At 33.4% G+C, this 22,891-nt stretch overlaps 3 protein-coding genes, 1 long non-coding RNA gene and 4 other non-coding genes across 10 annotated transcripts; 7 read left to right on the top strand and 1 right to left on the bottom strand.

The window, feature by feature from the left end:
* Positions 1-3,321: 3,321 nt before the first annotated feature.
* Positions 3,322-7,079, top strand: LOC108821877 (probable WRKY transcription factor 20). Its single transcript, XM_018594865.2, has 6 exons — positions 3,322-3,726; positions 4,839-4,991; positions 5,188-5,680; positions 5,775-5,919; positions 6,000-6,155; positions 6,347-7,079. The coding sequence occupies exons 1-6, from the start codon at positions 3,499-3,501 to the stop codon at positions 6,831-6,833; spliced, it is 1,662 nt and encodes a 553-aa protein (XP_018450367.1). The 5' UTR covers positions 3,322-3,498; the 3' UTR covers positions 6,834-7,079.
* LOC108821876 (uncharacterized) lies at positions 7,025-9,081 on the bottom strand. Of its 2 annotated transcripts, none has more exons than XR_008937932.1 (3): positions 8,656-9,081; positions 7,537-8,549; positions 7,025-7,167 (listed from the first exon to the last, which is right to left on the bottom strand). It is a non-coding gene; the product is annotated as an uncharacterized LOC108821876 (long non-coding RNA). The 2 variants fall into 2 exon arrangements; XR_008937933.1 differs by lacking the exon at positions 7,025-7,167 and having other exon boundaries at positions 7,179-7,602; positions 8,323-8,549.
* Positions 9,082-9,410: 329 nt separating this feature from the next.
* LOC108821875 (DEK domain-containing chromatin-associated protein 3-like) lies at positions 9,411-14,400 on the top strand. 2 transcript variants are annotated; one of them, XM_018594864.2, is made up of 12 exons: positions 9,411-9,518; positions 10,209-11,547; positions 11,625-11,658; positions 11,802-11,884; positions 12,044-12,103; positions 12,181-12,288; positions 12,494-12,574; positions 12,647-12,730; positions 12,830-13,280; positions 13,456-13,559; positions 13,733-13,763; positions 13,856-14,400. In XM_018594864.2, the coding sequence occupies exons 2-12, from the start codon at positions 10,267-10,269 to the stop codon at positions 14,143-14,145; spliced, it is 2,607 nt and encodes an 868-aa protein (XP_018450366.1). In that variant the 5' UTR covers positions 9,411-9,518; positions 10,209-10,266; the 3' UTR covers positions 14,146-14,400. The 2 variants fall into 2 exon arrangements, with proteins under 2 accessions (XP_018450366.1, XP_056847674.1); XM_056991694.1 differs by having other exon boundaries at positions 9,455-9,571.
* A 138-nt stretch (positions 14,401-14,538) lies between these two features.
* LOC108822234 (uncharacterized WD repeat-containing protein C2A9.03-like) lies at positions 14,539-17,765 on the top strand. The gene is made up of 11 exons (XM_056991695.1): positions 14,539-14,700; positions 15,027-15,118; positions 15,695-15,861; positions 15,943-16,029; positions 16,108-16,242; positions 16,354-16,464; positions 16,542-16,633; positions 16,731-16,836; positions 16,909-16,995; positions 17,080-17,463; positions 17,572-17,765. The coding sequence occupies exons 2-11, from the start codon at positions 15,037-15,039 to the stop codon at positions 17,590-17,592; spliced, it is 1,272 nt and encodes a 423-aa protein (XP_056847675.1). The 5' UTR covers positions 14,539-14,700; positions 15,027-15,036; the 3' UTR covers positions 17,593-17,765.
* Positions 17,766-17,977: 212 nt separating this feature from the next.
* TRNAI-AAU (transfer RNA isoleucine (anticodon AAU)) lies at positions 17,978-18,051 on the top strand. Its single transcript has one exon. It is a non-coding gene; the product is annotated as a tRNA-Ile (tRNA).
* Positions 18,052-18,443: 392 nt separating this feature from the next.
* Positions 18,444-18,530, top strand: LOC130499279 (small nucleolar RNA R12). The gene has a single exon (XR_008938159.1). It is a non-coding gene; the product is annotated as a small nucleolar RNA R12 (small nucleolar RNA).
* Positions 18,531-18,653: 123 nt separating this feature from the next.
* LOC130499280 (small nucleolar RNA R12) lies at positions 18,654-18,739 on the top strand. The gene has a single exon (XR_008938160.1). It is a non-coding gene; the product is annotated as a small nucleolar RNA R12 (small nucleolar RNA).
* Positions 18,740-18,819: 80 nt separating this feature from the next.
* Positions 18,820-18,913, top strand: LOC130499329 (small nucleolar RNA SNORD24). Its single transcript, XR_008938207.1, has one exon. It is a non-coding gene; the product is annotated as a small nucleolar RNA SNORD24 (small nucleolar RNA).
* Positions 18,914-22,891: the final 3,978 nt, after the last annotated feature.

Raw genomic sequence — 22,891 nt, 5'->3', positions numbered from 1 at the left:
GAACTGGAAAATCAAAAGTATCATAAGATAAAAACAAAGCTAAAGACTTTAAAATGCTGATGAGGGTACGTACAAACCAACGAAGATCTTCTTTGTTCTTACGCTGCCACCATGGCTAGTACTTTGTTCACACGAGGTGCATTGGACTCGCGTGTCGTTTTAGCACTTGCTGATCATCACGTGGAACAGCTTTCTTGGCTTCCACCGTGCGGCCATCGATGATGTGTTTCTCCAAGGTCACTCTCTCTGCAACAGAAGTATCAGCAAAGGCGATGAACCCGAAGCCACGTGCAACGTCCTGTGGTGCGGTCACTCATGATCACAGACTCAACCAAATTTCCGTACTTGCTAAAATACTCTCCAAGTCTTTCCTCATCTGTGTCCCATGAAATCCCGCCGATGAAGAGCTTCCCTAGATCCGTCCGATACAGACTCCATCTTATGCTCCCGCAAGAAAAAAAACCAAACAAACACGATCAGTAACGTTCTTTTGTATTTTTATCGTGTTGAAGAGCTAAAAGTTCTGAGATTTATGATGAGTTGTTCAAGTTCGGACAAAGGATCGAGACAATGTACTTTTTGTCTGAAACATGGCAATTTGCATTCTCTTTTGGTTTAATTATCTTGTTTTAGAGGGAGGCTGTAAAGACACATACACCTTTCATTTAATTTTTATTTATATTTTCCCAAATATACATATTGACCTGAGTAATTTATTTTAGTTGTAAGGAAACCATCAACTAATAGTCTTTTTATTTTTTACATCTATATATGGGATTTATTTCAGTTTATGGAGTGGCTAAGAAAATTCAGAGTATTCACAAATATATATTAGATATTTCTTCCGTATCACTTTAAGTGGTGTTTTAAGAAAATTTTTTTGTTTCAAAATAATTGATGTTCTCGTTATTCTAAATATAATTTAATATCATTTGAATTTTGTAACCAATTATAAAATACTAAGATTTTTTTTGTTGATTTAATTAGTTTTAATAATGATATTTTTATGTAACCAAGATAAATTGTATAGAAATTTATATTTTTTTAATTTATATGCAAAAATTTTAAAAATCACTTAAAATGATATGGAGGGAATAAGAATTATAAAACAATCACTAGAAAATGATGTTAAAAAGTAAATCAGTTTTTAATGGTAACATCGACAACAACAGCAAAACAACTATAATTAAATGATAAGTAAACACTTTTTTAATAAATAAGTAAACACATTATTCAATTCCTTCATTATAATGTTTCCATTAACACATTATTCCTTGCTTTGGAAACAAACTAAGCTTAAACTGTATTCACATAAAATTTGATATACCTCACCTTAGAATCGAAACTTTATTTAGAGTTTTTGAAATCTCGTCTAACCAAGTTTCACCAAAATATAGCATAGTATTCAGATAAATAACGTATTCTTCAGTTATTATATTATACATGGAAGACATTCTGAAGTTTTACCAAAATAGATAACTTATTCTCAAGCAAAAAGATATATTATAGATATACATATTATTTAGGCTAAAAATTATCTTTAAGGTTTATCATTAATGTTAATTACTTAGCATCGAGTATATATTATTCAACTTAGGGAAATCGTTTTGTGATACATATATATATATATATATATATAAGTATATATAACTAAGTATAATCATTTTACTTTGATGAATTGTTCTTTGACTGTTTTTAAAGATGTTTAGGATGGACCTTACACAAATTGAAGCACGGACATTTCGACGAGCAAAACCACGTTCTACTTGAGTCTTTGATATTAAATAACGTGGCCACACTATTCTATATAGAAAGTATGTGTTAAAAACATTACTGCACATTGCTACCTACAATATATAAGACCTTCACATTTTTAATAAAACTGATATGTGTAATGAATGAAACCCAATTGATATGTCTAAAGTTGACATATAATGAATTGATGATTATACACGACACGTGAATATAAAGATATTAGGTACTTGATTGGTATATTTTAATATTGCAAAGAAGAATCATATGCCCTACAACTACAAGAAGATAAAATACTATATTTTCAGCATCAATTTTACTTATTTTTCGTTTACAAAAAATTACTTATTTTAATTTTCTGTTCTATTGACATTTGATCTTTTCCAATAAGGGGAAATGTCCTGTTGATAAAAAAAAAGGAAAATGTTCTGCTAAGTGGGTGTTTTCAGCCTCTCTTATGTGGTATATTATCAATTAAACTTTTCTAAAAAATAGAACGGAAGAATCAATAGACAGTTTGTCGTGTGCGTGCGGAGGCAAAATTCTACCCCAAATGTTCCTTTTGTGCATGATGATGTTTATAAGTATCAAATTATATATATATATATATATATCTACATCCAGTAATTAGCCAAAAACAATAATTAATACTCCTCTCTTTCATTTTAGGTGGTAGTTAAGGTAAATGCATACATATTAAAAAGTCCCTATTAAAAAAGTACAAAATTTTATACAACTTATCTTATCTACATAAACTATCATTAAGTCAAATGAAATTAACCAATAGAAAAAGATGATGTATTATATAATTGGTCACAAATATCAAATATTATTAAATTTTTATCTAAAATAATGAAAATATTACTTACTATGAAATAAAATAAAAATCTTTAAATACCACTTTAAATGATACAAAAAAATATTTAACATTCCATAGTCATTTTCTTAGTAATCTCCTCTAGTCCCTAGAAGGTATTATCAACTTTTGCAGAAAAAAATGTAATGGTAGAGCTCGAATTTAGATAAATGTTAATGTTTAACTTTGAGAAGCTACTTGGGAGGTTAGGATGGCTCTGGTTCCGAAAGTGTATGATCCGACTATTGACAGTAAAAAAAGTAAATTTTGGTTTCTAGTGTTTTTAATTTCTGAATAAGGTGTATTTTGTTTCAAAAAAAAAGGGTGTATTTCTTTCTTTTTTCCTCAAACTACAAATTTTATTATTTGCTGTTGTCTTACTACAAAAATGACTTTCCAAAATAAAAAGCTACAATTAAAATACGTTTTTATTTTAAATATAATATAAATTTTTAAACAGCATTAATTAAAATTTATTATTTTTATATTTTATTTAAATTTTGGGATTAACGATTAGATTTTAGGATTTTATGTTTAGAAGACGAGGTTATTTAGTGTTTAAAGTAGTTTATCATCTTATCATTTAATTAATGTTATTTTAGAGATTTTGTATGATATGCTATTTTGTCTTAACTGTTTTAGTCGCCACTTAAGTCATTTGCTCTAAACATAATATAAAAAGATTAAAGACAAAAGAAAATAAAATGTAAGAAAAGGCAAAAACAATTGAAGTGAAAGAGCGGTCTGAAGTCAATATCGTTCTGACAACATCTTCACTAACACACAAAGAGAGAGAGAGAAAGAGCTCTCCAATCCTCCGCCATAGCTGAGCTTTCCCTTTTCCTTCTTACACTCTTCTCTTACCCCCTTGAAAACCCCTCTCACCTGAAATGAACCCTCAAGCTAACAATGACCGGGAGGTCGATTGCTCGGCGACGGTAGATCCAACGGCCAGACACAATTCAGCCGGAGGAGGAGGAGGAGGAGGAGCTAGGTACAAGCTGATGTCACCTGCAAAGCTTCCGATCTCGAGGTCTACTAATACTAACATCACGATTCCTCCTGGGTTAAGTCCGACGTCGTTTCTTGAATCTCCAGTTTTCATCTCTAACATCAAGGTTAATCACCAGCAGCTACTCTCTCTCTCTCTCTCTCTTGTGGAAAGCTCTCTGCTTTTCTCATCACTTTGTGGTTTCGATTGAAAAAAAAATTAGGTTTTTCTGATTGCATTTTGGGAAATTAGGTTTAGCTTTGGAATTGGATTCAGTCAACTTTCTCATTATCCAAAAAAGAGATAAACTTTGTTAGGTTTTTGCGTTTCTTCAGTTCGGATTCAGACCACTGTTTCATGCTCCTAAGATTCTTGTAGTAGTGCTTAGTGGGGGAGGTTGCTAGTTGGGTTTGCACATAAGGAAATAACAGTGGACTTGTGTTTCCATATTTGTTTCTTACTCTTTTTTTTTTAAACAAGTGATTTGCCCTTAGGTTAAGTAGTAGTGGCTTTGGCTCAGATTCTGATTCTTCACGTTACTAGACTCTCTCTGCATTTGTGTCCGTCCACATTGTTCTCTCGAATAAACCCTTTTCTTTTATATCATCTTCCATTGGTTCTGACTTGTTTAGAAAAAAATATTATATATCTCTCTTCTACACATTTTTGATCTTCCCTGTGTTTGGTACTGCTCTTGTCTTTTTCCATTATTTGTTAACTGTTTTTCCTGTTAAATGTGTAAGGAGTTTTATTTGCTTGTTTTTAGATATTGATTCTGTCGGTGTGAGTATTTTTTTCATGTTCACCATCTAGGCCTTTAGCTTAAGTTATGTTCAAATATCAAAGTGATCAGTGATCACCATATAGGATGCACAAAATGGCAAATTCAAGTGTTATAAATCAACTATCATGTTAATGTTTGACTGTAAATCCTGCTCTGACATTTCTGTTCAACCTGAAGAATCTGGTTCACCTGCATGACCAATACTTAGTTTTCAACACACTTTTCAACACCATTTTGCATCTATTAGTTACATCTTTGAACAAGAATTTTCTTCTTTTTTTAGACGAGTGGGTCAGAAACATAGCCATCTTTATTGATAATGGATCAGTTTCAGGTTTCACAAAAATCCTATTTGCATACCATTTCAGAAAAAAATGAAATTTTCTAAGTCTTTTGTTTTATATATATTATGTTTTATTCATGTCATTGATATGTGAACTTTCTTTAATTTTCAGCCAGAGCCTTCCCCTACTACTGGTTCGCTGTTCAAGCCCCGACCAGTGCATGTTAGCTCAAGTTCTTCTTATACAGGGAGGGCATTCCATCAGAACACTTTCACCGAGCACAAGTCCAGTGAATTTGAATTCAGACCTCCTGCTTCCAATATGGTATTTGCCCACTTAAGTGCTGTTTTTAAATGCTTGTTATGGTATGTCTTGTTCAGAGATTGGATACGATCTAAACTCCAGATACCGGCTGATATTTGCTTGGATAAGAACCTTATCTCCACAAGCTGAAAGTTCTTATCTTCCTTGTATACTGTTGTCATGGTAGAGTTGTCTAAATATCTTTATTGATTTCAAGGTGTATGCAGAGCTTGACAAGCATAAAAGGGATTCACCAGTACAGTTTCAAGTCCAGGGAGGACATGGATCCTCACACTCACCTTCTTCCATCACTGAGGCTGCAGCAGCTTCCTCAAGTGAGCAAAGCCGGCCTACTCCTCCTGTTCAGACGCCACCGACGAGCTCAGATATCCCGGCGGGGTCTGATCAAGAAGAATCAGTCCAGACATCGCAAAACGAGTCCAGGGGAAGTGCGCCGCCGCCTCCGGTATTGGCTGACGATGGTTACAACTGGAGAAAGTATGGTCAAAAGCATGTCAAAGGGAGTGAATTCCCCCGGAGCTATTACAAATGCACACATCCTAACTGTGAAGTGAAGAAGCTATTTGAAACGTCTCATGATGGCCACATCACCGATATTATTTACAAGGGTACACATGACCATCCTAAACCTCAGCCTGGTCGCCGAAACTCTGGTGGTGTTGGTATGTCTGCACAAGAAGATAGGGTTGGTAAGTAGTCCTCCAATGACTCTGCCGAGATGGTAACCTCCCTTGACAATATGTATAACCCCATATGTTCCTTTTTTTTTCTTTCTGAGTACAGGGAAAGGCGTCTACAACTTGTCTCAAGCCATTGAGCAAACTGGTAACACTGAAGTACCTTCTACAACAGACGATGGTGGAGACGTTGCAGCGTCAAATAGGAATAAAGATGAGGCGGAGGACGATGATCCATATACAAAACGGAGGTACTAGAATTTAAGAAAGGATATTCAGGTGCTTGTTTGCTTTGGAACATGATGGAAACTTTCTTTTACCTTGTATGCAGGAGGTTGGATGGGACCATGGAAGTAACTCCACTCGTGAAACCTATCCGTGAGCCTAGGGTTGTTGTTCAAACCCTGAGTGAGGTTGACATACTTGATGATGGTTACAGGTGGCGTAAATATGGGCAGAAAGTCGTCAGGGGAAACCCAAATCCAAGGTTCATCTCTTACTACTCAAACGAACATACACAAGCAAAGCTTGTAGTTTAAGATGATAGCTAGAACAGTTTAGTCTTTTGTCTTCAAGGGATAGTTGTTTCGTTTGTGCCTAAAAGTGTTGATTCTCTTGGGAATGGGAGATAGTGATGTTAAGAGACTATTTGGTAATGTTCATCTGACATATTTGCAGGAGCTATTACAAGTGCACAGCTCCTGGATGCCCAGTGAGAAAACACGTGGAGAGGGCATCACATGACCCAAAAGCTGTAATAACAACATACGAAGGCAAACACAATCACGATGTCCCCACTTCAAAATCTAGCAGCAACCATGAAATCCAGCCTCGGTTCAGACCACCAGATGAAACAGACACCATAAGCCTCAACCTGGGTGTAGGAATCTCGTCTAATGGACCACCTAACCACACTTCCAACGAGAACCAACAACTCGTCATCAACCAAACTCACCCAAATGGAGGAGTCGGATTCAGGTTTGTTCATGCAGCTCCTCCTCACATGTCAACTTACTATGCTAGCTTAAACAGCGGTATGAATAATCAGTATGGACCTAGAGAAACCCAGAACGAGAACCAAAATGGTGACATCTCGTCCCTCAACCATTCATCTTACCCGTATCCGCATAACAACAACATAGGGAGAATACAATCAGGTCCTTAGAAGAAGACAAAAACGGAAACAACAACAACTCTTCTTAGGTTAGGAATGGAATGAAACAAAAACAATTGTTTCTATATGATTCCTCTTTTCACTACAGAGGAGCTCTGATCTTTGATTTAAACTTTATATCCCCACCAATATAATATTTGTATTTTGTCACCTGTTTTTGAATGTGCTGTAAAATCACACAAGATGTTAATGCTTTTTATCAGTATAATACTACTATAAGAACTCTTTCATCATTCATCGTCTTACTAACACAAGATAAGGTTACCATCCTTCAGACTGTTATATGATTTCTCCAGATTGGACAAGTCGCGATCATCCACATTTTCTGTGCAATTTGTTAAAAGACCAAAGTCATTATCTTACTGAGTGGTCCTGAAGTACACAAGTTTTGCGCATTTAGTTAGTACTAGTATTGATCCTGTGCATACGCACAGTAAAAGAAATTGTTATATAAAACCAAATTTCAGTTATATATACACTGAAAATTACATGTTTAATCAGAAAAAGATTAGTATACATAAAAAATGTTAACCTACTTATCTCTGACTACTAAACATATGAAAACAGTTTAATTTGTTTGTAAAAATTCACTTAAAATTAGCTCTTGGAGCACAAATATTAGTTTGAAGTTCTTGAACAAAACTATTTTTTTATTAGTTGCTGCAGTAGATCATGATCCTGTTGGTGCGCTTACATTGTTATCAATCAAAGAGGCTCTCATTCTTGCTAACTTATGTTATGCCATTGAAGGCCTTGAAACCTACAGGTGGAAGTCCATTTTCAGCAAAACTGATATCGTCTATATAATTCTCAACCAAGATCTATGAAATCAGATTGCAGTCTTAGCACATTTTAATTGCAAACTATAAGCAGTAATAAGGAACATTAAATAAAACCATACCTCTGTTATGATAGTTTAATGTCTAGAATCTGCAATGAGCTTTAGCTATTAAACTTAACTACTTTAAGAGCCAAATCACAGTATCGTCTATCTTCCCAATATCACACTAAGAAAATCAGACTATTCGTCAATATATGAATAAGGGAAGGCTAAATAGATTGCAATTCAATTTAAAAAGCAACGAAATCGAGAGTTAAAAAAACCTCATTCCCAAGAGCATTAGAAAAGTACAAATTATAGATTGGCCGTTTTCTAGCTTACCAATACTTTATTTACTCAGTTACAAAAAAATACTTTTTTAGTATCTCTATCTGCATATAAAAACCAGTAAACAATTGAAAAAATAATATTAAATTCTAAATTTAATTTACTCATTAGCTTGAGAATAGATGATCTTGAGTACTTAAAGTATGATGCTATACCTTTTAAACTAAATGACATAACTGATAAGCAACACATCAGACATGACTAAACCATGCAAACTCGATTAGAAACTCTAATCTAAATGATATGTTGATGCGAAAGCATAGTTAAGAAATTATATGTATATATATGCGAGAAAGAGAACGTAACAAATACCTTTGAGTTTAATAAATTGATTATCTGAATTTAATGCCTATTTTTCCTGACATTGAAGAGGATGCAATAAAGTTGAAAAATTTATTTGAGATAATAAACACCTTAAACCAAAAACACAATTTCACATAAATGGTTAAAACGTTTTCGATTTACCTTCCTATACCATCCATTAACTCTTCTTCAAAATCAGTATCAGCTTTGATGCTTCTTCAGAATCCCGTATATGTCTGCAGCAAATTAAAATAATTTCAAAATTATACAATAGAAATATTTATCCTACAATTTTACTTTGATTTTGCAGCATAAATTTCATATGAACTCCGTACACATTACCATTAATACACGTACATTCTCCAAAATCACACCAGTGTCAATTTCTTCTCTACACAATTTGAAACTCGACCTCCACAATCCATGACGCAAGCAAATGACTGTATCAATTTAAAAATGACTGTATTCCGCTATATCAATCTAAAAAATTGTTGATAGTGGGTTTTGAAGTATTAATCCAGGCAATGAACAATAAAAAAAAAACTGATCCAGAAAAAGTTACAAAGAAACCTGTTTAAGATCAATACTGAAAGTTTAGGAGAGATTTAAGGGATTAGTTGTTTTGCGTCGCTGAACAACTGGGATTTGTAGAAGAAAGCTTTTAAGGAACATCGCTTGAAGAACTGATTTAATTTTTACCATAATAAAAAAAAAACAGTTTATATGAGAGAGAAGTGGAGATCGTGGCTTGGAGAGAAACAATTTAGAAACCGATAATACAATTTCGTCTGAGAAAAAAACAGTATTAATAATGCTTTTAATTTGAATTTTAATTATTTTAAAGCATAATTACACATGTCAAAATTTTGTTGGCCATGTGACTTGTGCTTTTAGTATATAGGGATGATTTGTCCTTTTTTGTGGTCAAGAATCCATCGTCATCGATCCTCGAGAGATGCAATCTTTGATGAAATCTAGACCATTCAACAAGTCTCTTTAAAGCATCGGAACTGGACGGTGATGAATGATTCCTCAGATATCCGACGTGGCATTTAACTCTATTTAAAATTTGGTTTTGCGTCCGAATCCTTTTTTCATTTTCTCTTTATCTCTCCACATAACATAAACTAAAGAAAAAAAGCTATTTGGTTCTGTTCCGAAGAAAGAGAAAGGCAAAAAGAAAAGAAGTGAACTCAACTCGTGAGGTGAGATTCTTGAAAACACTGTGGATGATACTGCAAAAGATCCTTGTCAAACTGTATATTTCGTGCTTTGGTTTGGTTCGAAGTCGTATGCTCTTTTGATTGTGTGAGACGAGAAATTAGGGTTTCTCATGTGCTTCTTTGATCTGTGAATTTCGATCTTGTGAGAATCTATACTGCCTTATGTTCCTGTTTGGTGCTGTAAATTTACTTGCGAAATGTACGAATTTGACTAATTTTGAGGGGTTCAAGTGAAGAGAATATGGTCTTGTGTGTGTTTCTCTGAGTTCATGTGGTGTAGGCTTAGTAGATTTCTGGCATGGTTTCTTGGTTTATATTTTTCTTCAGGATGCATATGAAAAGAGGATAAACAATGAAACCCTTAATAGATTTGATTTCCTAATGCCTTACCTCTGATTTCAAAGTCTTCTATAATCTGTAGTTCTTCACTCAAGCTTCTCCTTTTTGATCTTCTTTGTTCAGATCTAAAATTTTAATATAGAGATAATTATGGAACAGGCATGCGATCTAAACTAGTTTTCTCTTTAGGATTCTTGTTGGCTTTATGTTTTTTTTTGCCAAGTCAACGCGTTTCACAAGTTTTTTTTTGATGGGATTGATGTTCTGTTTTTGCTACTGTTTGGATGTAGTCTCAAGGATTCTGCTATCTCACCAAATTTGATAATCATGCAGCCTTTGATAACACCGGGGAGTCTTTTTCGGTGGAAATATCTACTGAACTGTTTTAACAATGGGGGAAGAAGATACAAAGGCAACCGTTGAGCCAACAGAAACAAAGACTAGCTCTCTTGAAAAGCCATCAGAGGCTACGGAAGGAGAAAAAGAGGAGGGGAAGGCTGGAGGCAAGGAAACACAAGAACCTAAAAAGGATGAGGAGAAGGCTGAACCTGAGAAAATGGAGATAGATGCTGAGATAAAGAAGGATGAAGATAAAGAGTTAGAGGTTGAGAGAAATGAAGACGATGCTAAGACTGAAAAAATGGAAGAGGACGTTACTGTCACCAAAGATGAGGGACAAACAGAGGCCACCGAGATGGATGAAGATGCGGATGGAAAGAAAGAGCAAACTGATGATGGTGTTTCTAGAGGTGGTACAGTGGAAGATACTGTAAGGAAGGAAAATGTGGAATCTGGAGATGGTAACAATGACAGAGATGATGAAAAAGAAGAGAGTAAAGAGGCAGATATCACCGAAGCAGACCAGAAGAAAGCTGGGAAAGAATCAGATGAGGATGTTAAAAATGAAGGTGGGAAGGAAAATGGAACAAACGATGAGACTACAGGAGACATTAAAGAGAAAGATAAAAAAGTGGAGGCTGTTGATGAAAATAACAAGGAGGAGAATGTGGATGAGCAGAATAAGGAGGATTTGGTTGAAGAAGGAAAAGAACAGAAAGATGAGGAAGTTGAAAAAGCAAAGGTGGAAGATGAAGAAAGAAGTGAGGATGAGAATGGCAATGAAAAAGTGGAGAGCAACCATGCAAAGGAAGATGAGAAAGAAGAGAGAAACGATGATAAGGAAGATGAAAAAGCTGAGAGCGGTGAAGAGAAAGAAGAAGAGAAAGAAGATGAACAAGCTGAGAGCGGTGAAGATAAGGAAGAAGAGAAAGAAGAGAGCAAGAGTACTAAAAATCGTGGGAAAGGAAACAGTTCTGCCAGAAAGATTCGCAAGAAGACAAAGAATGAGGAAGACAAAAATGATGAGAAAGAAGAGAGAAATGATGATAAGGAAGATGAAAAAGCTGAGAGCGGTGAAGAGAAAGAAGATGATAAGGAAGATGAACAAGCTGAGAGCGGTGATGATAAGGAAGAGAGCAAGAGTACTAAAAAGCGTGGGAAAGGAAACAGTTCTGCCAGAAAGATTCGCGAGAAGACAAAGAACGAGGAAGAAAAAAAGGATGCAGAACCGAAGACTCCTTTCTCCGACCGCCCAGTGCGTGAGCGGAAATCTGTTGAGAGGCTTGTCGCAGTGATTGATAGAGACTCTTCAAAAGAATTCCACATCGAAAAGGTTTGCTGATACTTCTCCAAAGCTGAGTAGAACTTCTTTGCTAAGATGTGTTCATAATTATCTTTTGGATACTACAGGGGCCAGGCGCATATCTCAAAGATATTCCCACCGGTATGTTCATGCTATGTGAATCTTCTTCATTTGAAACCTCCATTAAAAATCACAAGCAACAATCAAATACATATATTGGTTCTGTTTTACTCATCTAATCTGTAGTTGAAACGAAATAGATATAACTTGAATGTTTTCTGTAGTTGCTTACAGGGTAACTAGGAAGAAGTCTGAAGAAACTTTGAAGTTGCTGCACACAATTCTATTTGGTGGGAGGAGAGGGAAGGTGAGTGTCATATTTTTTCACTCCCAATAGTCTTAATTCTAAATTGTCAGTTACATGCATGTTACTAGTTGTTTGAACTCAGGTTATGTAGCTCTCATGTTCGCATCAAGTCTGCTAATCATGTATAAATATCTGATTCATTACTTAATATTTTAACAGGCTGCTCAGGTCAAGACAAACATATTGGGCTTCTCAGGTTTTGTTTGGCATGGAAATGAGGTGTGGAACAACATCACACATGAAGATTATTTTATGCATACCTTTGCTTTATATATAATTGTCTTTGGTATTTTCAGGAAAAGGCAAAAGAAAGGATAAAAGAAAAGTTTGAAAAGTGCATCAAAGAAAAACTGGTGGAGTTTTGCGAAATGTTTGACATACATGTTACCAAGGCTACAACAAAGGTCACTAACCTCTTAAGTTCTTGTTCTTGAGATTCATTATTTTCCTGCGTGAATAGTTAGGCTTCATTTGAAAGTATAGAGATAGCTTTGTCTCTTGTTGACCAAATTGATCAGACATTTCTGGTTTAACCAAAGCTATGATAATTCATTTCCCCATTCAATCAAATACATCAACTTATTGTTGTTGCATGTTTTCTCAATACAGGAAGATATCGTCACAAAACTGTTTGAGTTTTTGAAGAAACCTCATGGGAAAGGCGACGTTCCAGCTAATGAGAAAGAAAAGGTATTTTGGTGTTTGTCTATTTGAAATTTAGTAATTCATCTTGCCTTCTCTTATTATATTCTGCTGAAGCAGTCAAGTAAGGGAGCAAAACGCAAGAGAACTCCCAAGAAAAGCTCGCCTGCAGCTGGGAGCTCATCCTCCAAACGGTCAGCAAAGGTATCAATGTTAGCTTAGAGTCTCAGTATTACTTATCTTTTAACTGTCCATCACTGGTCCAAGTAGGGTCTGACTATATTATTTCCACTGCCTTTGCAGAGCCAACGAAAGTCTGAAGAAGGAACAAAGGCTGCCAAAAAGAGTTTAGCTCTTTCTGAAGATGAGTCTGAAGAGGAGAAAGAGGAAGAAAAACAAGAAGAGGAAGAGAATGAAAATGGTATTCCAGATAAATCTGAGGATGAGGCACCTCAGCCTTCTGAAAGCGAGGAGAAAGATGAATCTGAAGAGGAAACGCCGAAGAAGAAACGTGGTTCTAAACTCTCAGCTGAGAAGAAAGAACCAGCAGGGAGAGCCAGGAACAAGAAAGCGGCTGTAGCTGCAAAATCCAGCCCTCCCGAGAAAGTTACACAGAAACGCTCATCAGCAAAAAGAAAGAAGACAGATGATGACAGTGATACAAGTCCAAAGGCGTCCTCTAAGAGGAAGAAGTCTGAAAAAGTTACCAAGGCCTCCTCGACCCCTTCAAAGTCTGCATCAAAAGAGAAGCCAGGTTTGGATACTATCCTCTTTTTTATCTTCTACTAAGATGACTGCTTAGGTAGAATAATACATCATGTGTGTGTGAGAGTGCAGGGTACTCTGTTTTGCATAAGCTAGGCAAAGCCAATATTGCAGCCACTTATGTCTTTTGACACCATGTTTATCTATGTTTGTGCCTATGCTAGATGTAAAAGTGGCTGGAAAAGGGAAAGAAAAGACCAAAGGGCCAAGCGATAAAGTGCTGAAAGATGCAATCGTTAAGATATTGAAAAGGGTGGACTTTAATACGGTGAGTTCGTATGTTAAGCCTTTGATATTCAACTACTTGGGATTCTCCAGAGCAAACTTCTTGGTTATATGAAAAATCCTGCATTTTCTGAAATCTGATAAGATATCTATACACACTGTGAATCATCTTCTATATGTAAATAGCCTTATAAGAGCATTGTTGTTCTTCTGCAGGCTACATTCACGGACATCCTCAACGAACTTGGTATGAACAGATTGGTTTCACTGAGTCATTATTTTCTTCAGTGATTTCTGGTTAAATTCTGGTAAAAACACATTGTTTTACTCATATTTCAGCTAAGGAGTTCAAAGAGGATCTCACCCCAAGAAAGTCATCTATAAAGCTGATGATCCAAAATGAGCTCACCAAGTTAGCTGAAGAGGCTGAAGAAGAGAAGATAGAGGAGGAGAAAGAAGAAGATGCAGAGAAGGAGAAAGCAAGAGGGTCTGCTGGTAGTAAGAAGGAGAAAGAAGAGGATGCAGATAAGGAGAAAGCAGGAGGGTCTGCTGGTAGTAAGAAGGAGAAAGAAGAGGATGCAGAGAAGGAGAAAGGAGGGTCTGCTAGTGATGAGGAGGTGAAAGCCTAGACTCCTTTCTGATCACATGGCACATACTGAGACTCTCCCCCTTAGCCTTCTGTTGTTGTATGATGCTTAGTAGACATTTATCTGGCAAATGTACAAGTTAAAACCGTGAATGTGTTCTTTTCTTGTTTTGTTTAGAGTCTGAACCAGCTTTACTTTTGGTAAGAGACGAGAGGAAGAAGCTGCATAGCCAAAAAAAGATAGGTTGCTTGTATGTCTATACCATTTAACATTAAGCCTCCTTGGATTGTCATTTGATTTTCAAGGCCCTCCCTTTTCATACATTGTCCAGTTTTCTTTGTACCCTTCTTCTGGTAGCAGAGGAGGCCAATGAAGGGTACCATTTAAACATATGCCTTAAAGGGCTTTTATATGAGGCTTATTTCTCATCCAAACAAATCTATTTTCTTGGGCTTATCCTTGTACTGTTGGATTTGCCGTGATAATTATTAAGCTTTTTTAATCAAGTCGGAAGTTTCAAAAGAAGAAAAACTTAGTGAATCAAAGGAAGTAGAAGATCAGAACCTGAAACCATCTTGAGAGCATCAACTCAACAAGGTATGTTTTTAGTTTCTCCATCCTTTACTGAGTCTAAGGCTATCTGAGTTGTTGATGATCTACGTGACTCTACAGCTAGCTTCCGTGCTTTGACTTGACTTTGGTATATACTTTAAGTCAACGGATCGTTGTTAACTCTTGTTAGTCCGTTTCTGCTTTATCCTAGTACTACCACTAATACTTTTTTTCTTCTAATATCATTTGTTGAAAATGGTTTTTTGTTGGATCCTACACGACCATCTACTTATCTTGTGTGTCTTGGAGATACCACAGATTTGGAACAGAACTGAACTAACGTTTTCTCTTTTGATTCTGAGACTTTTCAGACCTTTAAACATGTCTGAGTACCACAGTGAAGAAGCTGAAGCTGAAAATATGGAGGATAATGATACTTTGGGTGCAGATTTTGAGAATCTTACAAACGGCAGACAGAATGCAGCATTGGAGCAATGCAATTAACCCGCTCTGTGTGTTGTGTAATGAAGAGCTGGAATCCTGTTGCCACTTATTCTTTGACTGTAGGTACTCAGGGGAGATCTGGAAAAAACTAATGGGACGTCTTCTGCAAAACGATTTTACAACGGACTGGAATGAGATCCAGCAGCTCATATCCAACCCAAGACAAAACCCCACCAAAACTTTTATTTTCCGGTACACTCTGCAGCTCACAATGCATACAGTGTGGAGAGAACGGAATGCACGAAGGCATGGAGAGCAACCGAAAGATAGCAGTTGCCTAGTCAGATTTGTGGACAAAACGATGAGACTCAAACTGCTATCAGTTAAAGGCAAAGGCAAGAAGTATCTTGAAGAAGGATTGACCACCTGGTTTGGGTTACAAGAAAGAGAGGAAGAAGCTGGATAGTCTTATTTAGCACCAATTTTTTTGATTTTTTTTTTCAAAGGAAAAACAGAAGCACCTGATGTACATAAAGTTTTGATTGAATAAATTTTGCATTCATTCAAAAAAAAAAAAAAGATTTTGAGAATCTTATGTATTCTGCTGATACAACTGCTGATCAAGCTCCTAACAGAAAGGACGACATTCAGGGAATCTCATGGGATAAGCTTAGTGTCACCAGAGAAGAACACACAAAAAGTAGGCTACAATCCTATAGAAACTATGAAAACATTCCAAACTCAGGCGAGGCAGCTGGGAAGGTTTGAGGAGTTACATTTCGTATTTTATCTATTGATCCTGCTTTGGGTTCTCACTCTGTTTCTGCCCATTTGGGGAACCAGGACTGTTTAAAGACTGAGAAAGGAAGCTCTTTCTATATGTTCAAGAAGAATTTTAGATCCGTAAAACCAACTATTCTCCATTTCCAGGTTTGTCAAATGCTACTTCTGCATCTATCCTCCATCTATTAAATATTGGCTGATTTGTTCTTCTTTTCCCTTTTGCAGCTGACGGAGTTGGTGTGGGCTACATCTAACCATGATGTTTACCTGATGTCCAACCACTCTATCACTCATTGGTCTTCTTTAACAAGTAGTGGGGATGAAGTTCTTGATCTTGCTGGTCATGTGACCCCTTCTGAGGTGTGAGCTTTTCTCAAACTCATTTTTAGCTTCTACTAACTTGTGTTTCTCTTTTCTTTCTTCTTTCTTGATTTCTCAAAGCCTATTGTTCTTGATATGACTTTTGTTCAGGAACATCCTGGAAGTTTGCTGGAAGGGTTTTCGAAGACACAAGTTAGCAGTCTGGCAGTAAAAGATGGGATGGTTGTTGCTGGTGGGTTTTCTGGGGAACTCATTTGCAAGGTTAGCTTGATCTGATTCATGCATATAGAATCTGCTTTGAAATCATATCTGTTCATGTTTTTTTTTTCTGAATGCAGCATCTTGATAGGCCTGGTGTGAGCTTCTGCTACCGCTTGACTTGTGAAGAAAACGCCATAACTAATTCGGTTAATATACACAAGAACTCTAGGTATCACTTCTCCTTGCTATGTTGCATGTTTTAGGACCTTCCCAGTTTAGTAACCGATTCTAAAATAAGGAACTTCTTAATGAATTTTTGTATATAGTGGTGCACTTCATTTCATGGTCTCAAGTAATGACGGTGGAGTCAGAAACTTTGATATGGAAACTTATCAGCTAGTCCAGCACTTCCATTGCCCCTGGCCAGTTAATGTGAGCTTACTTCTCCTTTAACTTCTCACCATTTGATTGTGTTTTTGGTGATTGAATTTGAAATTATGGCAGCATTCCTCCGTTAGTCCTGATGGGAAACTATTAACAATCGTGGGAGATGACCTGGATGGTTTGTTGGTGGACTCAAACAACGGGGAGGTACTTTAACATTTTCTCAGCTAACTCACTTTGTCTGATGCATCAATAGAGTCTCAGACTATATATCTTTGAGTTTTTTTTCAGACGGTGGGGAAGTTAACTGGCCACTTAGACTATTCCTTCGCATCAGCTTGGCATCCTGATGGACTGACCTTTGCCACTGGGAACCAGGACAAGACCTGCCGTGTATGGGACGTAAGGAATCTATCTAAATCTGTAGCAGTCTTAAAGGGAAACCTCGGAGCCATCCGCTCGATCAAGTTCACCTCTGATGGTCAGTACATGGCCATGGCTGAGGCGGCAGACTTTGTCCACATTTACAACACGGACACAGGATACATGAAAGAGCAAGAGATTGATTTCTTTGGTGAGATATCAGGAATCTCCTTTAGTCCTGACACTGAGTCTCTCTTCATTGGCATATGGGACAGATCATATGGCAGTCTTATGGAGTTTGCTCGAGACAGGGTAATAATCAAAATGTTGTCTTGTCTTGCTTACGTTTTTGTTTCATATAATCATCATCATACAACTTGGTGGCATATCTTTAAAACGTTAGTTAATCTCCTTCTCCAGGTTTCTGGAAGTTCAGTGTGATCTCAGAGTTCTTGGAACATCTTCAATAGATTCTACCTTGAAGTTTACTCATTTCCAGTTTATGTTAATGCAGTGTGCTAAGAAAATGTTCTGCCTTGATTGTATTATACAAATTATTTTGTAACATTGTTAAAAAAATATATGAAGCGAGACTTATCTTTTAATTCTATAAACCAGAGGCAAAACTTATAGTAGAAATGTAACATTGGTGCATCAAATATAATAAGATTCTGGCATTAACTGAGATAAGTGATTAGTAGTTCAGATTATATTATAGTGTTGTCCTTTACACTATCATGCAAACAGAGAAATGCTGAAGATAAAATGAAGATAATTCTAATACGAATTTTAGTTATATCCTTTCCACACTAATGTTGAACGTACAGGCCTATTAGCTCAGTTGGTTAGAGCGTCGTGCTAATAACGCGAAGGTCACAGGTTCGAAACCTGTATAGGCCAAGTTTTATTTTTTTTTTTGGCTTTTTCACGAAACGTTTTCGTCCTATCCACCTATGTATGTCACATATTGCGAAAAAGTTGTATTTATTAGATATCAGGAGTGGAATAGACTCGGCCCACAAAGAGAAGATCAAACCCATGAGCCCTTAATACTGCAGCGTTTCATCAAGCGCAGAGATTAGGGCTCCTTCAACGTTTATCGTCGTCGTATATATTTATGGCTTCTTTGCTAAGAACTAAAACGGCATAGTCGTATCTCGCTTCATTACTCTGTCTCTTATCGTTTCTTTGTTCTATGGTTTTTATCTTTTAGTCGTTAATTGGAATGCTGTGTGATATAGCTAGTATTCGTTTTTGAATTTTTCGAAATATTGGGGGGGAGCTATATGGTGGTGAGGATGATGAAAGAAATCATTCGGATTCCCATTGATTTCCCTACGTGGAAAGATGTGATCATAAACCAGCTACTTTTGACTCATCATCATCACTCCTAAGTTTTAATGTTTGCATCTTTGGTCTCTTATATCTATCCCTTGTCGTCTGTTTAGCAGGTTTTGCTGTTCTGCTTATTGTCTTTATGAAATTTTAAATATGTTTTGATGATGAGAGATGACGAAAGAAATCATTCGGATTCCCATTGATTTCCTTCGGGAAATATGTGATCACAAACCAGCTACTTCCGATTCATCATCATTTAAAACAATTTTGTCCCCTTTTTCACTTTTCAATTTTATTCTGAATTTTGAATTTGTCAATATTTTTTGAAGTGGCCAGTGATGTTAGAAAATATTTGCTACTCTTGATGAAGGACAACACGTTGTTCTTCACTGATGATTGGTTAACCACCAAGATCTCTGAGGCCTACTTTTGTTCAGACTTTTAGTTTAATTAATTTTGAGTTAGATTATATTCGTATATAGGAATGAACCGAACCATATATTCTTTTAACTCAGGCTAAACAGTAAACAGTTAGTCCCAATATGCTCCTAAACAGGACCAAATGTTTTAGGTACCTCAGCGAAACCAAACGAGATATGAGAACCGAACTGAACCGTTATAAGAAAAATTCTGCACCTGAAACTAATTCAGATAGTGAACCGAACAATAATGGTTAAAATGAGGCTTGGACATACAGCCGCATGGTAATTTTTTTTTTTGATTAAATTCTAAACCAAACAGAAGTAGTTGGGTAGCGTAAGATACGGTTCAGTCTGAAATCATAGAATTGATTGCAAAATTTTAAACCAAACAGAAGTAGTTGGGTAGTGTAAAATACGGTTCAGTGTTAAATCATAGAATTGATTGCAAAATTTGAACCGAAAATTGATGAAAGTCGGTTTGTTCACTCATTTTGAATTAGGTAACCTATGTATAATCTGGTTCAAGTGCAATGATAAATTTTAAGCCTAATTAAAACCAAAAGGAAGTTGAAGCCATATCTATACTATTATTTATGAAGTGGTTTTGCTTATGTGTCATGTTCTCCATGATTTTAGGTATTTAACTTATTATATAATTAAAAAGAATTTTATATTAACAATATTATATTATATTTTATATTACCTAATGATTATAAATTAATGTGATAAATTCTCAAAAAAATATTTTTTTAGAAAAATAAGATAGTTCTCATATACTTATAAACGAATTTTATATTAATAATATTAGATCTTAAATATTTATATTACTTAATTGGTTATAAATTAATATGATAAATTATCAAAAATATTATTTAAAAAATAAGATAATTCTCATATAGATATTTTGTTATTATCTAGAAAATACAATTGCTTATGTGTCATGTTCTCCATGATTTTAGGTATTTAACTTATTATATAATTAAAAAGAATTTTATATTAACAATATTATATTATATTTTATATTACCTAATGATTATAAATTAATGTGAAAAATTCTCAAAAAAATAGTGTTTTAGAAAATAAGATAGTTCTCATATACTTATAAACGAGTTTTATATTAATAATATTAGATCTTAATTATTTATATTACCTAATTGGTTATAAATTAATATGATAAATTATCAAAAAATATTATTTTAAAAATAAGATAATTCTCATATAGATATTTTTTATTATCTAGAAAACACAATTTTATATTATAAAATATTAAGAAATAATAAAACAACTATTATTTATGAAGTGATTTTGCTTATGTCATATTCTCCTTGATTTTAGATATTACCTAATTGATTATAAAATAATGTGATAAATTATCAAAAAAATTATTTTTAGAAAAAATAAGATAATTATCATATACTTATAAACAAATTTATATTAATAATATTATATTATATTTTATATTAATTAATTGATTATAAATTAATGTGATAAATTATCGAAAATAGTTTTTTAAAGATAATTCTCATATAGATATTGTGTTATTATCTGTTGAATACAATTTTTATATTATAAAATATTAAGACATAAAACAATTTACAATTAAATATCAATCAATCATTTGTTTATGTGCCATGTTTTCCTTCATTTTCGGTACTTTTATATTATAATTAAAATAATTGTATATTAATAATATTATATTATAAATTATATAATCTAATTGAATATAAACTAATATGATAAGATCATCAAAATAAAACATATTATTTTGAAAAATTAAGACGATTCTTATATATCTATATATTGTTGTCATCTGGAAATAATATTTCTATTATAAAACATTAACATAGAAAAATTTATAATTAAATATTAATCAATAAAACATATTTGTATAAAATATTTCTTATATACAAGTGCTTTAAAGGTTTATCATAATAATAAACATATATATTTTGATGATTTTTATCATATATATATCTTGTGTTTGATTTAAATTTTTTTTAAAACATAACTAATTATTTTTATACTGATTTTTGAATTAGTAAAAGATAAACAAATAACTATTCATAAGAAGATTATTCCCGCATGTGCGGGAAAAATACCTAGTAAAGAAATAAAAACGAACTCAAAAAGAATTAATAAATAATCTATTGGTTCCTATATTTTTGGAATATAAAAATCAAAACCAAACTGAAACCAAATAAAAAATGGATATCTGAATATGTAAAACACAATTTATATATAAAATATTAATGATATTTAATTTTAAGATTTTTAAACTATTTTACAAATACCACTCACAAACTGAAATATCTAAAAAAACAAAATATCCAAAATTATTTTCTCTGTTTTTGATCAAACAAACTTGCATTTAATTTAGAAGATGATACAAGAAAGCTACAAAGAATCAACCACAAAAAAGAAGAACTAATGAAATAAAGGAAAAATTGATACAAAGCACAATTATAATCCGATATCAGGTATTCATCAGTTTGTATAATTATAACCCGGAATGAATCCAAAACCGAAAGAACCAAACCAAAACCAAAGAGAATTTCATAAATGCCCAAACGGATAGTATGTGTCTATAAATTGAAAATCTATACTAATAGAAATAGTCTTTTGAAGCTCCAGGGAACGTCCACATCATCGAAAAAAACTTCTCCCGAAAGATGACACGTGTCACTATTACTTTTTAAAAAAAATATAATATAAGAAATATTACATTAAAATGTCCATAATGTATTATTACCATTTTATATTTAAAAGTTGAATAAATAAATTCAAAAATTTGAATAAAAATATAATAAATGGTAGTATTACATTTTTTACATTTAGTTTACATTTTTATTATTTACAAAAAAAACAAAATGTAATATTTCCCAAAAGATACCACCTAACATTACTAAAAGAATAAATAAATAATAAGTAAATATGAAATATAAAGAAAATGAATAATAATTAAATATAAAATATAAGAAATATGAATATTACATAAACATCTATCGTAATATTAAAATTTGATATAAATTTGTTTTTTAGAATAAATACATATACAAGATAAAAATAAAAAATAAGTAAATTTTCAATATAAGAATAGAAAAACTACATCAAACATATATCTGAAAATATGTAGTAAAATAAATAATAATTAAATATGAAATATAAGAAATAGACATATTACATTAACCATCTATCATAATATTAAAATTTGATATAAAAGCAAAACAACTTGAATAAGTAAGTATACAATATAAGAAAAAGTAAAAATGAGTAAATATACAATATAAAAATGTAAAAAATACATTACACACCTATCTTAAATTTTTTACGAATTTACATTTTTATTATTTACAAATATTTTTGTAAGTAAATAGAAAATATAAGAAAAATAAGTATACAATATAAAGCAAGAAAATTAGAATAAGTAAATATATAATATAAGAAAAATAAAAAATAAGTAAATTAATATACGATTAAGAAATAGAAATATTACATTAAACATCTATCATAAATAGAATATTACGATTTGATATAAAATGCAAAACAATTAGAATAAGTAAATGGGATACACAATATAATAAAAATAAATAATAATTAAATAAACAATATAAGAAATGGAAAAACTACACTAACATCTTTCTGAAAATGTATAGTTGTACACTTTTATTATTTTCAAATATTTTTATAAGTAAATAAACCTTAAACATATATCATAATATTATAATTTGATATAAAAGTAAGAAAATTAGAATAAGTAAATATACAATATAAGAAAAAAATAAACAATAAGTAAATATACATAAAATATAGGAAAAACCTCTTATATACAAAAAAATATGTTTGGATAAGTTCACATTTGTGTTACAAAAAAAAGTGTTACAAAAAAGGATAAGTTCACATGCAAATAGTGAAGAATCAAAGTAAATGAAATATTTCTCATATGGCTTCGTCACTCATAGTTTCTTGATCTCTAGGCATAA

The sequence above is a fragment of the Raphanus sativus genome, chromosome 8 (assembly GCF_000801105.2).
Source record: "Raphanus sativus cultivar WK10039 chromosome 8, ASM80110v3, whole genome shotgun sequence".
In the NCBI taxonomy this organism is placed as follows: Eukaryota; Viridiplantae; Streptophyta; class Magnoliopsida; order Brassicales; family Brassicaceae; genus Raphanus; species Raphanus sativus.
Note: the sequence above shows the minus strand (reverse complement) of the source record. Positions and strands in the feature narration are given on the sequence as shown.

Excerpts from the sequence above, each read along its gene's own strand:
- LOC108821877 (XM_018594865.2), top strand. The coding sequence starts at position 3,499 with ATGAACCCTCAAGCTAACAATGACCGGGAGGTCGATTGCTCGGCGACG. Across the intron at positions 4,992-5,187 it reads GACCTCCTGCTTCCAATATG|GTGTATGCAGAGCTTGACAA; the intron begins GTATTTGCCCAC and ends ATTGATTTCAAG. Across the intron at positions 6,156-6,346 it reads AGGGGAAACCCAAATCCAAG|GAGCTATTACAAGTGCACAG; the intron begins GTTCATCTCTTA and ends ACATATTTGCAG.
- LOC108821875 (XM_018594864.2), top strand. The coding sequence starts at position 10,267 with ATGGGGGAAGAAGATACAAAGGCAACCGTTGAGCCAACAGAAACAAAG. Across the intron at positions 12,289-12,493 it reads TTACCAAGGCTACAACAAAG|GAAGATATCGTCACAAAACT; the intron begins GTCACTAACCTC and ends TTCTCAATACAG. Across the intron at positions 13,281-13,455 it reads TGCATCAAAAGAGAAGCCAG|ATGTAAAAGTGGCTGGAAAA; the intron begins GTTTGGATACTA and ends TGCCTATGCTAG.
- LOC108822234 (XM_056991695.1), top strand. The coding sequence starts at position 15,037 with ATGTCTGAGTACCACAGTGAAGAAGCTGAAGCTGAAAATATGGAGGAT. Across the intron at positions 16,030-16,107 it reads CAACTATTCTCCATTTCCAG|CTGACGGAGTTGGTGTGGGC; the intron begins GTTTGTCAAATG and ends TCCCTTTTGCAG. Across the intron at positions 17,464-17,571 it reads TGGAGTTTGCTCGAGACAGG|GTTTCTGGAAGTTCAGTGTG; the intron begins GTAATAATCAAA and ends CTCCTTCTCCAG.